Here is a 14,026-nt window from a genome sequence, read left to right as displayed (position 1 = left end):
TTCTGCCCATCCAACCCGTGGGAAAGCGGGAGACATCGCCCGCAAGCTCAGAACTGCACGAGTTGGTTTAACACGGAAAAGTGAATCAGCAGCGGTCAGATCACGCAAAGGTCAGCGTTGACCTGCCTCTCGGGCAAGGGGCGGACCCCGGGGCGGAGGGAGAGGGCCTGGGGAGGGGTCGGGGCGAGGTCGGGGACGGACGACTGGGAGGTAAGCGGAGCGGACCCCGACCGTCTGGACCCGTGAGGGGCGGCTCCAGGCGCAGCGCTCCCGGGGGATGGGCCGGGCCAGCGGGGAGGGGCGGAGCGACTGCGGGGACGGGGCGGACCTGGGGAGGCGTCGGGGCGAGACAGGCTCCGAGCGGACAAAGGGGCGGGAGAGGGGACCCTGGGCGGGGTTCGGGGCGGAGATCGGGGCGGAGGGGCGGACCCCGACTGGGCGGCCCGGGGAGGGGAGAAGGGAAGGCGGAAGGACCGGGCGAGCCCGGCGGCCGAGTGCTGAGCGGCAACCCCTTCGCGCGGCGGCCGGATCCGCTGAGTCCCGGAGTCCCAGCCCCGCCGGCGCCATGGAGACGCGGTTGCTGTGGTTCTGCAACTGGAGCGTGTTGGGCGTGTGCGCGACGCTCAAGCTGCCGCAGATCTTCGCCGTGCTGGGGGCGCGCAGCGCGCGGGGCATCAGCCTCCCGAGCCTACTTCTGGAGCTGTCTGGGTAAGGCCGGGGCGATCTGGAGCCGACGGGAGCCCGGGAGACCCTCGACTCTAATACAGTAGGGGCGGGGGAAGCGGAGCCGAAAGCGCGGGCCGCCGGGAGTAGCGCCTGCCCGGGCCGCTCACTTCCTCTCTGAATTTGCTGCTTCCCCCAGCCTTGCGCGGTAACGAAAGACGGCGCACGCCCATTTTACAGATGAGAAAACCGACACTCAAGGAAATCATCACTCCAACCATTAGTGACAAAACTAACCATCCAGCTTAGAGCAAGGCCGCTTGCACGTCGAGGCTCTCTCATCTGCATCCTCCCTAAAGCCACCCCTCCACCATCCCCCCCTCCGTTCTCGGGTCTCGGTTTCCTCGCTTGTAAAATGAGGGGTTGGACCCTCTGGCTTTTAAAAGTTACACCTTTGCGGGCGGGGGGCGCGGGGTGTCAGAGAACGTAGGGCTTTTTGGAGGGAGAGGAGGACTTGACCGGGACTTGGGCTTTAACTGGCGCTTGAAAAGCGGGAGCCGAGACTGCTCCAAGAGCCGGTTTTTCTATCAAAATCGGGAATGGGTGCCCTGATCCAGTATTTAAAAACCTGAACGTGACGGATGTTAACTAGACTTATTGTGGTGATCATTTCACAATATGTACAAATATTGAATCGTTATGTTGTACACCTGAAACTAATATAATCTTGTATGTCAAATATACCTCAATTAAAAAAAAATTTTAAAGTACTCTTCTAAATAAGCAAAGTAATAATAATAATAAAAACCTGAACGGTGAAAAACAGAGTTGTAAGACTTGGTGGGGAAGACGTGAACCCAGCAGTCTAGCTCCTCGCCCTGCAAGGCCGGGCCCCCTCCCCTCTGCTCCTCGACAGCCCGGGGACCCCAGTTACCCTCCGGCGGCTCTGAGGGCCGGTCCTCAGCGGAAGCACTCCTCGGAGGGGCAGTGGACCCCGGTTTCCCGGGCTTGAGGACCCCGGTTTCCCGGGCCAGAAGGAAGGCAGGGGGGAGAGAGGGAGAAACAGGAGACCTCCAGGGCACAAGGGGTGAGGGGCCACCCGTGGACCTGCGGGGTCCCGCCTGGGACACCCCCATCTGAGGGGTCAACCGTAGGATGTATTTGAGCCACAGGCCCCTTGGGGAAGCACATCCTGCCTCAGAGCGACCCCAGTCCTCTGAGGAAAGCAGATAATTACTAGGAGGAGAAGTTCCCCATTCGGGGCAGGGGAGGTCCTGATCTGCGCCCCAGGAGGGGAGCCACCTTGGCGTCCTCAGGAAGGAGAGGAGGTAGCCACCTAGAGAAAGGGGCCCTCCAGGCAGGGGGCCTGTGATCAGAAGCCTGGAGGCTGAACTGGAAGCAGTGAGGCCAGAGAAAGAGGCAGAAGACATGACCTTAGGTAACATGCTTAAAGCATCCGTGTGTGCAGATACAGCGCATGTTGTCCCCATTTCACAGATGGGGAAGCCGAGGCCCCAGAGGTTAGTAACAGCCGGGGATTGTGAGCCCAGCACCCTAGCCCTGGAGTCTGCACTCCACTTAGGGCTCCACACTCAGCAGGTGATGCCTGCGGGAGCAGGCCTGGCAGCCTCGGGAAGGTGGCTCAGCAGGCAGTGGAGGGGCAAGCGCTGGCTGGGGTCACCCAGAGTGCCGCCTGGGTGAGGGCGTGGGGCTTTGTTAACGCCACATCCTGGCCTGAAAGGTGTGAGCCATTACGTCCACGTGGTCTGTGGGTTCTGGCTCACCCTGGGGGAGCAGGGGGCCTGAGGGGTCCTCACAGCCTGGGTGCGGGGACGGAGACAGACCCTGAGGGGACAGTGTGGGCATTTCGATTCTGAGGGAGTTGGCTGGCCAGGGTGTGAGCTGGGAAGGCAGGAAGCTGGGGCCTCTTCTTCTGAGAGGAGTGGGACTCTGGTGTCTGTGTCTCCCACCCTTCCAAGCCGAAGCCTCTCCAGAGCTCGAATTTTCTTGAGGAACTGAAGAGTTGTCCCTTCTGTCCCCACCGCCAGCCTGGGCAGCACTCTGGGAGGCCACCAGGCTCATCTAGGGATGTCCTTCGTCTTCAAAACACGGCCTCCCCAGCTCGCTGCTGGGCCCTACTACTTCTAAGTGCTCAGTCACTTAGAAGCCCTGCCCAGGAACCCCACCCAGGGATGGCTCTCGGCCTCCCTCAGATATCTTTCTCGGCCTGTGCGGCTTCTTGGGTGCGACCTTCTGAGGGATCTCCCTGGGGCCTCGAAAGAGCCCAGCCTCAGAGACAGGCAGGCCCGGGTCCAGAAAACCCTGTCTCTTCTCATCCTGGTCGGTGGTTCTGTAAAATTCATAAAATTTGTCTGTAACTGACCATCCAAGGGACTTGACAGACACCAGTGCCCAGCTTCAGAAATCAGGGAGATGATTAAAAATGGATGTTTCACCCTTCTTATTCTGTACTTCCCTCCTTGACATTTGCAGACTCCCGCCACCAGTTCTAGGGTTTTGCAGACGAACCTGTGCTCCTGGGTGGCGGCCAGGCCTCCGGGCTGTGGGTCAGGTTGGTCCGAGCTCAGATGCGCCCTCCCTCTCCCCAGGTTCCTGGTCTTTCTCCGGTACCAGTGTTACTACGAGTACCCACTGCTGACCTACCTGGAGTACCCCATCCTCATCGCACAAGGTAACCGACGCCCCTGTGCCCAGCCTCGGCCCTCGGGGCCCCTCCTCCCTCTCACTCAGAGCCTTTCTTTTCCAGATCTCATCCTCCTGCTGTGTGTCTTCCATTTCAAGGGGGATGTGAAACGGGCAGCACCGTACATCGTCCTGTATCCTTTCAGCATCTGAGAATCCGAGATGGAACTGGGGGTGTTCCTTGCTAACAGGATGTTATTAAGCAGGGTCCTTTACCAGATATGTATTCTTTTGGTTAAACTAAAAAAAAAAAAAAAAAAAAATCCCCAATGCAAGATTCCATGTGAGTAAATATCTCCACAGCCTAGAGATGCTCTAGAACAGTCCCTGCCCAAGGGCCACCCCTCTGAGACCAGGGAGCCCCGTGGTGCCCTGACCCACCAGGTAGACTTAGTACCTCACTGCTGAGCTGCAGAAGCACTCCTGCTAAGAGCGACATTGTCCAAATGTATTCTTTAGGGGAAGGGAGATATTTCTTCCTTCCCCAAAAATGTCCCCATGTAATAACGAGCATGTCTGGCGTGTAACACGCTGCCACTAACACACCTGGTCAGCTTGGCTTCTTACTGCCTCTTGGTGGGTCTGGGCTCCTGATGGCTGGTTCAAAGTGAAAGTCAAGACATTAGGAAGGTCTCCGTGGATTCTGGTCAGACACACAGACCTATCCCTGCTAACGTCACTCAGCATCTTCTGTGAACGAGGGCCAGCCTTCCATCTTCACTCTCCTTGTAAAAACTCTTTTATTCTCTTGTTGAACTTCACTCTCCTTAAAAGGCCAAGAAAGCCTTTTAAATGGCAGTCAGTTAATCCTGCCACATCTGTGAAATGATCTGAGCTGTTTATTTATATGTCTTCAGGGTGGAGGAAAGAGGGAGGGGACGGCCAGGTGCACTGAGCATGTGAGGAGGTGGGTGTGGAGTGGTGGGAACTCCCAGTGCCACTGCCATCTGGGTGGCCTTGGGCACTGGCCTCTAAGCTGCAGTCGCCCCATCTGTGAAGAGGGATCATAATGCCTACCTTTTAGGGTTGTTTCCAGAACGAAAATACCAGGAGCACAGGACAAGCTGAGGAGGTGGCAGGGTCGTGGTGGCTCTCGTGCTAAAAGCCTGTCTGCAGAGGGGAGATGGGTGCGGACTGAGTCCTGACCCTCTGCTGTTCAATGGAGTTGTAAGCCCCCTGACTCAGTTTCCCTCTGCAAAAAAGAGGGATCGTGTGGCTCTACTGCCCCTCAACACTTCAAGGTCAGCCCCAGCTGGTTAAAGGTTTTTGAAAACAGAGTACTTTGAAGAAATGAAAAGCATTGTGTGATTTACTTTTTAAATAAAATGCAACAGCTTATCTTTGTGCAAATGGTGAGGCTGTAGATTAGAAAACTTAGGTACTGATGGCAACTCTGTAGTATCAGCAAGATGTTTTATGGCCTCCTTCTGCCAGTTGTGACTTACGGAGAGCCGATAAGCAGGGCAGCCATATTAACAATGCATTTTTTTAAAAAGTAATAGTATGTCCCAGATATTACACAGGACATACTTATGCTAAAAAAGTATTTGTTGTTGATCTGCAATTCAAATTTAACTTGGTGTCCTGTATTTTTATTTGCTCAATCTGGCCACTCTACAAATCTCTAGGATCTCAATTGCTGGTACTACTGCTGAAGTTTTATAAAATGTATAGTTGGAATGAATGGAATGAGGTGCAATGGTACAAAATTGGGCAACATTAGTTTAAGACTTGAATTAGAGAGTGTTCAAAAAGCAGGATTCCATCCACCTAGATTCAGGCTGCCTTTCTGGTGTTGACTAGTATCTAGTTCTACTGACTTTGAGCACAGGGCATTGTCTGTTTCAATCTCTTCATTTAAATAATGTTATTAATTATCATCACAGCTGCCTGTTGGGTCCCTACGATGTGCCACAAAGCCATGAGGAGGTAGATAGGGCAAGGAATGTTAAGTCCATTTTGCAGATAAGCAAACCAAGGCCCAGAGAAGGAAAATGACTTGCCCAAGCTCACAGCAGAGGCTCCTGGCCGTCCCCTCCCTGGCCTGGGCACCACCTCCCTGTGTTTGCTTCTGCTTCTCTAGCCGGGCTCTCTTCCTGCAGCATCACTGAGCTTGATGAAAAGCCATTATCATTCCTCCCATCTCCTAGCATTGCTCACCCCAGCCGCGTCATTTTTACACTGGAGTTAGTGGGAAAGAGGAAATCAGGAAACAGCTTCACGTGACACCAGTTTTGCAGAAGACGCCTGCTATATCATTTGAACCTAAGTGCTTCACTGTTGACGTTACGTTGGAGAGGTCTGCATGCTCAGGAGTTAAACCGGCAGTTAAAATCATCTGGGACGTTCCCAGCCCTAGGATCGGTCCGAGAACACAGGGTTCTTTGTAATTTTCTTCCAGAATCTGCTTCTGTGCTTTTGAACTCCTAGAAGGTGTTCACTTGGATCATTTTTGTCTTTTCTGAATCTGACGAGGTCTAGCAGAGCTGTTGTTCCCAGTTCCACACTTAGCTTAGGTATGTAACCTCTCTGGCCTTGGTTTGTTTCCACACACACGGGGTTGGGAGGGGAGTGGAGCTGCCGGCCGAGCCACTGCTGTGTCCCTTAGCACGTGGTAAGCTATGTGTCTGCTTGGTTCCTCCTCACCCTGCAGAAGTGGATCATAGATCTGGCCATGGTGAGTAAATTGCCCCTGGAGAAGAAAGTGTGTTCACAGCAGTCTGTCTACCTCTTCTCTCCACGCCACCTACCCTGCAAAAAACTTTACAGATCAAATGTTCAACCTGCTCATTTTTCAGCTGTACCAAAGGATAGTGGGATGAAAGCCTAGTGCTATCCAAATATTAAAAACATTATTCTCACTTAAATGTACGGCACAATTTTTTTACTTCCCTTTTTTGGGGCCCTAGAGAACCAGATTGGGATCGGGTAGGTACTAGTAGAATGAAGAACTGAACATAAATTAAAGAGTTTCAGGTTATTATCAGGTTAATAATTACACATAGGCCACGTACTCATTATTTTTCTAACTTTGCCCCCCCCACAAACACTTTTTTTTTTCTTCCTTGGAAAAGGGTAAGCCCTATACTCTTTTTCCTTCCTTGGTTAAGGGCCAGAAATTCCCTGCTGTGAGAATAGGATTCTGGCAGTGGGTCCGGAAGCATTTGACCACAGATCAAACGGTGGCTGACGTGAACTTTTCCACCCAGTGGGAAAAGAAGGAGCAGAACTAATCGTGGTCACCGCCTGCCACACCCAGACTCCTGAACTTCCACCCATTCTCCCTCCAGCATCTAGTCGGAAAGTGGACTTGGCTCTCAACCTCATGACGTACGGAAAGCAGATTAGTAGGGTTACCATGCTGACAACGAAGAATTCTTTAGTATAATTATGTCCCAAATATTCCGTGGGACAAACTTGTGCTAAAAAATTATTTGTCGTTGATTTGAAATTCAAATTTAACTGGGTGTCCTGTATGTTTGCTAAATCTGGCCACCCTACAAATAGGGCATCTCTAGGCTCTCCGGAGCTGCCACTGTGGTCACGTGGGTGCAGGTCTGGTTGTTTGTGGGGGGGTGTCCCTTCACCCCCAGGAACATCATCCCGGGAATATGCTGCTACAGGCTCGTCAGGAGTCAGGCCCAGAGGCCGAAGGCTTCGGGTTTTTCTGTTTCTTCTGTTCCCTTCTCAGCGAATGCTCTATTCTGACCACACGGTGATGCTCTGATAGTTCATAAACTGTAGTTTCCTTTTTCCCTTGTCAAGCAGGGACTGTCCACAACACGTGTTTCCTGGGTGCCAACTCGACAGCAGCCACTGGGGCCTCGGCACAGGGTGGCTGGCTTGAGGGTCCTGGAGCCCCAGAGAGGAGAAAGCGCTTGGGTTTCAGAGCTCCCGCGGGGCAGCAAACCCTAGGATCCTGTAGGGGAGGGATGCTGTTTGAATTCATGAAAAAGCCAAGTTATAGAAGGTTTACGGTTCTATGGCTTTCAAGAGCGAGTCCCATTTCAGACCGACAGATGGTTTCCACGGAAGTCCTACACTGTGCTTTCGTGGTTAGATAAATTGAGACGTCACCTCCTCTTAGTTCATTCACAAAGACATGATCCAAGTACTTAAAAATGACCGGCGCAACAGCCTGAGCACACTTCTTCTCTCCCGTCCTGTTCTCTGCTAGACTCTGTGTTACGGGAAAACCTAATAATCTGCAGTTGAATGTGTATCATAAGATTGTGCAGGCCTTGGTTATGCCCCCAAGCAAGACCACTTCATGATTCTAAAGATGGCGTTTTCTCCTGGAAACCAGTTGACGGGGTGTTTCAGCTGATGGAAAGCCTGGTGAACGGCAGCCTGGGCCTGGCTTAGCGTGGAGGGTGCTATACTCTTGCCTCGCTGGGGACCAGAGGGCAGGAGCCTCACCACGTAGCTCATCAGAACAGCCAGAAACTCAGAGCCGAAGCGCTCCAGCTTGCTGCTTTGAGTTGATGAGTCTGTCAGTGCAACGCAGCATGGTTCCCCACAGGCTCTAAAAACACCATACCATCTATACATCTGTTTGTTTTTGGCAGGTGGGGACAGATAAGCCTTTGTAATCATTGCAGATTCTTTCTTAACTCTCAGCTTCCAACGACCTGCTGCCCATCAGTTACTCACTAAGCAGTGGAATTGGTGGGTTATACATAAATGTCCCACTGCTGCGTCCATTCTTTATCGGGAAACTTGGGTTTTGTCCTTGTGCAAGTTGGTTATCACTTGACATGAAAATTTGGCTTCAAAAGCAATTTCAGGGAATTCCCTGGTGGTCCAGTGGTTAGGACTCAGTGCTTTTCCGCAAGCCGCACGACGCAGCCAGAAAGAAAAAGAATGCTTTAAGTATCTGGTGTATCTAGTTTCTGGTGAAACTAAGGAACTCCTAACTTCCTCCTGTTTTATCTTCAAACAGAATTTCTGTACTTTCATCAGTGCAGCCAGTAAGTGTGCACAGCTCCAGTACCTGTGGAAAAGCAGGGACTCAGGAGCCGTGAGTGCTCTCACGTGGAGCCTCGCTTCATATACCTGTGCGGGTGAGAACAAGCCTCTAATTGGTGGGGTGTCCTTGGTCGGCGTGGGGTGTCTACCCGGAGGAGTGCGGTATGTCACAGACCCTTGAGCTTAAATCCTTTGCAAGTAACTATTCAGATAGACCCTCCTGTGTATCCATATTTACAAGGCTGATTTAATGCACACCACTCTCCATTGTCTGCAAGTTGCTAAAAAAAAGTGAAAGCACACTTTTCTCCAAAAATCTGGCCTAATATTAACAGTCCTCTCTTGTTGTTTGAAAAGCATCATGAGTTTGGTTGTATTGAATCCACTAGCTTGTTTTAAAAATGTGAATGTTTATGATGTAACAGATTAAAGAGATGAGAATCATACATTGCCTTTTGCGAATGAATATGATTTGCAGCAGTGGAGTTTTTCTGGAGCCATAGTGTTCGGTCTCAACTTTAGAATTTCCACTGTTCATTTGGATTCTTGCAGGAACTACCTAAAATGAATATATGCTATATTTAGGTAGGAACATTTAAAAAATTCAGAGCTATTACATTAATTAGATTTACTAGTTTTAGATATTTGAATTATACTTCTTCATGTTGCGTCTGTATCTTAAAGGACCAGTTTCTCCATCGAGGGTTCTCTTCTACCCAAATCTTTCAAGAACAGTTAGCATATATTCCTGCATTTAAAACGGAAAGATATTAGCTAAATACCAAAATGTCTGAGAAGTTGATATTTATTGCTGAAATTTTGCTTTTACAGCAAGAATAATGACAACTTTAATGACCACCAGTGATCTTACAAGTAAGCAAAATATTTTTCTGCCCACTTCCTTTTTGAATTTTATGCCATCTGTGCCTCCTTCACTTGTAAATTGTCTTAGGGTTTAACGGAGCCACTTAGCCCCGCTGGAGGCCAGCGACAATATATTCCTGGTCCTCATCAGTCACCACGTATAGTATTAAGCATCTACTTGCTGTACCTGGGATAGAATATGCACAAGATAGTAGATTCCTATCTTCGTGAAGCTTCCACACCAGCAGTGGAAATGAACAGTGAAGTAATCACACAATTGACTATTGAAAGATATTGTGAAACATTTTTTGAAAGAGTAGGACAGGATAAGCACCTGACATGGGAACCTGACCTAGTTGGAGGGAGCTGGGGAGATTAATTTGAAGGAGAGAGAGATCGGGAGGAGGGAAGAGACTGTTACAAGGAGCAGCATGTGTGGAGGTCATGAGCAAAGAGGATGGAGAGAGCACCAGTAGGGCTGGCGTGAGAGCACGGGGGTGAGTCTAATGAGAGGGAAGGAGGTGGTAGTGGCCGGATGGTCCAGAGCCTCAGAGAATTGCCCACAAGCAGCAGGAAAGGGAGTGATGTAATCATTCGACTCCATGTCCTTGTTCTGTTCTTTTTAAAGGAATACTGTGATGGAGGAGGAAATAAAATATTCCTGGGTTAACCTAAAGAGAATTTCATTAATTCCTTAGGTTGAGTTTTCAACTCCCAAATTAAGCATATAAATTTTTGGAAAAATGATTAAAACAGGTGGTGTCACCCATTCTATGAAGACTAGAAATATGTCCCTTGTGTGTAGACCTTTTAAATAAGCTAATCATTGTCTGAGAAATATCACTATGGAACAGAATGATGCATTTGCTAGTCCCTTCCTGGAGGTTTTTATCTTTGGTTCAAATGCTTTCCATCAGCTCTGAGAGGAGTAAAAGTGTTCTGGCCAAAGCATAAACTTGGTCAAGTGGGGAAGGGAAAAGAGAGACCTGAGTCTTCCCTACAGGACTTCAAGAATTCTCTGCTTGGAAAGGAGAGTCAAACCATAATTAAACAACAAAACAAACCTCATGTTAATTGTGATTTGTTCTGTATCTAAGGTGACAGCTGTTCCTGAAAGTGATCAATATATCTGAGAATAATCTTTTAAAAACAGTTTAGCTATCTTAAAAGTGTTTTACAACCCCAAAGATACATTAAATCTCATAAACCTTATTTATCAGGAGAGTGTTTGTCAAGTCACTAAGGTTATTTTTTTCTTTTTAACAAAGAGCCACATTTTCATGGTTACCTCAATATAAAACATGCTTTGACGTTTGGGCTAGTTTTTCACAATTACCTTAACTGAGTGCGGTGTACCACCTTTGCTTAATTAACATGGAATGTTCTGAGACACCACCATCCTCAAGACTTGAAAAATGAGTAACAGGGTTTTAAAAAGTTGTAGTATTTACCAACCAGAGTCAGATTCCTCCAAATTAAGCATTTAGGATGAAATTATTCATGAAATCAGGCCAAGTGAGCAAAGGTAGTCATGATAGGAAGATCATTTTTCCAGAAATATTTGGAACCAAAGTTGTTCAAAAGTCTGCATGATCCATAGTTCTGTTTCATTTGGCGGGGGGCGGGGGGGGTGGGCTTCTCCTTAGAGGTGGTGATTTTGTTTTATGTGAAAACTATTTTTTAACACATACTTCTTTTTGACTGATTTCAGTTCTTATACGTTTTGTGATCATGCTGGCCTTAAATATATGGGTAGCAGCTACAATACTTCACTACCGCAAGACCGATGTGAAATCTGAATGATGGATATATTATTCCCACACACAAAGTGGATTTTGAATAACTGAACCAAAGGAAAAAAAAGCTCATTGCTAAACCAGGTCTTTTATAAATTTAGCCAACTGTGCCAAAGGTATTTTAGACTTGGAAGAGCCCGCTTAAACACTTGTTTAAAAACATCGATTTTTAAAATCCCTGTCCCCACTTCATTAGGTTAAGGTAGGGCTCAGACATCTGCAGTTCTGATAAGGCTGGTGATTGATGGAAACCTCCCAAGAAGCCCATTTTGAGGAGACAGCGTTGACCGTTATTCTTCAAGTCATGATTAAGTTCCCTCCGAAGAGCTAACTACATCTACTTCGCAGCTTTCACAATCTTTTAAAAAATAAATCCTCTCCACAACACAGACGAACATGAATGGAGTGGGATTTTGCTCAAGTGGAATTGTAATAAATTACCAGAGTTCACTTTCTGGGACTAATGTTTAATTGTAATATAGACATAACAGGATGGCCTTATTGTATCATATTACCGTGTAATACCTCCTTAGGTTACAGCAAGGATCTGAAGGCAAGCAAAAATGTAACTGGCTTGAATTCATATACCAAAGTAATCCTTTAACTTCATACTGTGCCTTCAAGTAATTTGTAACAAAAGGTACCTGCAGTCTCTACTCATGAAGAGGCAATCCCAATATACTTTCTGATTCAAGCACAATGCTGCTGTTTTTAAAAGGATCACACCTACACAATACCATTACTGGAATTTGGTACAAAATACAGCTGACCTCGACCAGGTTTTGCCTATTGAAAGTATATGCAGTGCAGGGTATTGCTGGGGTCTACCAAGTTCTTATGGATTTTATTCTCATTATAGTATACTCTGAACATGATGTTAAGATTACTGTACACTGTGTTTTCCTGTAAAAGCTTATCAACTCTAACATTTTAAGAACTTTCCCCTAATAATTGAATGGCATTATTCTATTATATGCAGTAAGTAAATGATGCTTCCTAGAAAATGTTTGTTTCCTATGTAAAATAAACTTTATTTTGAACTCTTCTGAGTCTTAAAACTCAATTGTTTAAATGTGATTAGTTTTAGGTTATGTAAAGTGCAGTTTTAAAAAATATAAACTGTGGTTAATCCTTTTAGAACTACTGCTTGGGACCAGCAGGAAGAGAAACAAACATGGCATCTAAAAGTAAATAATAAATCATTCTGTAGTTTTAAAAATCATAGTTATCATTTAAAAAAATTCAAATGAGTCTTTTCTCATATGCAGTTATAATCTGACCATTAGTATAAATTATGTGATTTTTAGTCCAACATATTTTATTTAGATACACTTTATCAATGCTTAAAGCAACTCCTTGAAGAAAATATACTATCCTAGGTGAAGAGTTCTCCATTTCTCCCCTTTGGGAGGGAAAGGAACAAACATTAGAGCTACCCGATATTCTATACACATCATCATACTTAATCCCGCAACAATCCTATAAGTAAACAATCTCCGTTTTACAGATGAAAACACTGAAGCCCAGACTGAATAACCTGTGCCAGATCAGATAGTTAGCAAGTATCCTAGAAAAGACCCCAAAAAAGTGCTTTCTAGGAAAGCACCTGTCAGCACAGTATTCCTAACAAAACAGGCTCCCTGCCTCTTTTCCTTATCCTCGACACTCAAATGAGATTCTCAAGTTTGCATGCCCCTTAAAATACTGACATTAAGTCAGACACAAACGCCTAGTTGAAATTCGATTTTGTATTCTCCATGGATTAAATGATAGGGCTGAAGATTCCCAAGTCGGTAACCTTAGTTGAGACTTCTTTGCTATACCCATCTTTCAGGGTAGGTAATTTTGGGGGATAAATTTTAGAAGGTTGCAGCATTCCAGGACTATTTCACAGGAAAAGTATGAAAATGCTTATGTCTTAATTTCTTTTATTTAATTTTTTAATATAAAAAGCAGGCATAAAATACAATTACATTACTACAAAGATGCAACAAAATTAAAAAATATCAGGGGGGTATGATTTTTGTTCAAGGGACAGCTGATCAAATATTCATGATTATCTAAACCATGCAGTTCATAACTTATTACAATTCCAAACACAACTATTATGGGGAAGGGAATCAAGGAGAGGCCCCCCAAGCATAATATTCAGCACTGTCACACAGTGCTTATCTTCAAAGTGCTTTACAAACCAGCTACGGTTATCTTCACAATATAGGGAAACTGACATCTTATCCCAGGGGAGGAGCGGTGAGTCAGTAGCAGTGTCAACAGAGACTGAGAAGCTCAGAAATGACTTGCTTTCATCGGATTTTTAAAACATGTTATTTAAAGTATGTTTCAATAAGGTAATATAGTGTCCAAGTTTCTCTATTTTACCACCCAAATCCTGTAAGAATAGATTAACAGCAGCAGCATAACTTCTTAAATTGTGGTTTGGCAACCTAGAGTATTTCTTCTTGAGGATCTGCACATAAACTGGGATAAAGGAGCTCCTTCAGAGCCAGAATGGTGTAACTCTAGCATAGGTTAGTTTTAAAAACACTAACCTTTATTTTAGATTTATTGGTATACTTATCCTTTAGTTAGCTCCAGAGCATTTTAAACTTTCAGACAGATTTTTTAAAATGTTGCTTCTAGATAGCATTTTTTTAATTTTTTCAAAAATGCACTATACAGTAATCCTCAACAGTAATCCTGGCATCAGTTTTCCTTCTACTTTGTCTCACTATTCCCACAAAAGTAAAAAAATCCAACTAAGAAAATCCCAGTATTCACTACTTCTTAGTTCTCAAAAGGAGGTATTTATGGCTCTAGGAGAAATCAAGGTGTGACGAAATAAGCAACTTTTGGTCTTAAATTTATCTTGGAAGTTTTGGAGCCTCAAGAAAAAGAGAAGCTGGCACAAAATCAGGCTGTTAAACCAAGTCAATGTCATATTTAATGAGTGTTGGGAAGAGAGCATTTGGATGGGTGTATGCACTCATGTATGTACATGAAACCAGCAACAGGGTATAAAGCAAATTCTTACC

General features: G+C 46.3%; 1 protein-coding gene across 4 annotated transcripts; it reads left to right on the top strand.

Annotated features, from left to right (window-relative positions):
• Positions 1-430: 430 nt before the first annotated feature.
• SLC66A3 (solute carrier family 66 member 3) lies at positions 431-12,039 on the top strand. 4 transcript variants are annotated; one of them, XM_082357531.1, is made up of 7 exons: positions 431-708; positions 3,273-3,355; positions 3,431-3,500; positions 5,986-6,043; positions 8,309-8,429; positions 9,166-9,207; positions 10,910-12,039. In XM_082357531.1, the coding sequence occupies exons 1-7, from the start codon at positions 566-568 to the stop codon at positions 10,999-11,001; spliced, it is 609 nt and encodes a 202-aa protein (XP_082213657.1). In that variant the 5' UTR covers positions 431-565; the 3' UTR covers positions 11,002-12,039. The 4 variants fall into 4 exon arrangements, 2 of the variants coding, with proteins under 2 accessions (XP_082213657.1, XP_082213658.1); XM_082357532.1 differs by lacking the exon at positions 10,910-12,039 and adding an exon at positions 9,287-10,410; XR_014235016.1 differs by lacking the exons at positions 5,986-6,043; positions 9,166-9,207; positions 10,910-12,039 and having other exon boundaries at positions 3,431-4,607; positions 8,309-8,377.
• The last annotated feature ends 1,987 nt before the right edge of the window (positions 12,040-14,026 follow it).

This window comes from Balaenoptera borealis, assembly GCF_965194805.1.
Source record: "Balaenoptera borealis genome assembly, chromosome: 15".
NCBI classification, from domain to species: Eukaryota; Metazoa; Chordata; class Mammalia; order Artiodactyla; family Balaenopteridae; genus Balaenoptera; species Balaenoptera borealis.
This window is presented reverse-complemented; position numbering and strand designations above follow the sequence as displayed.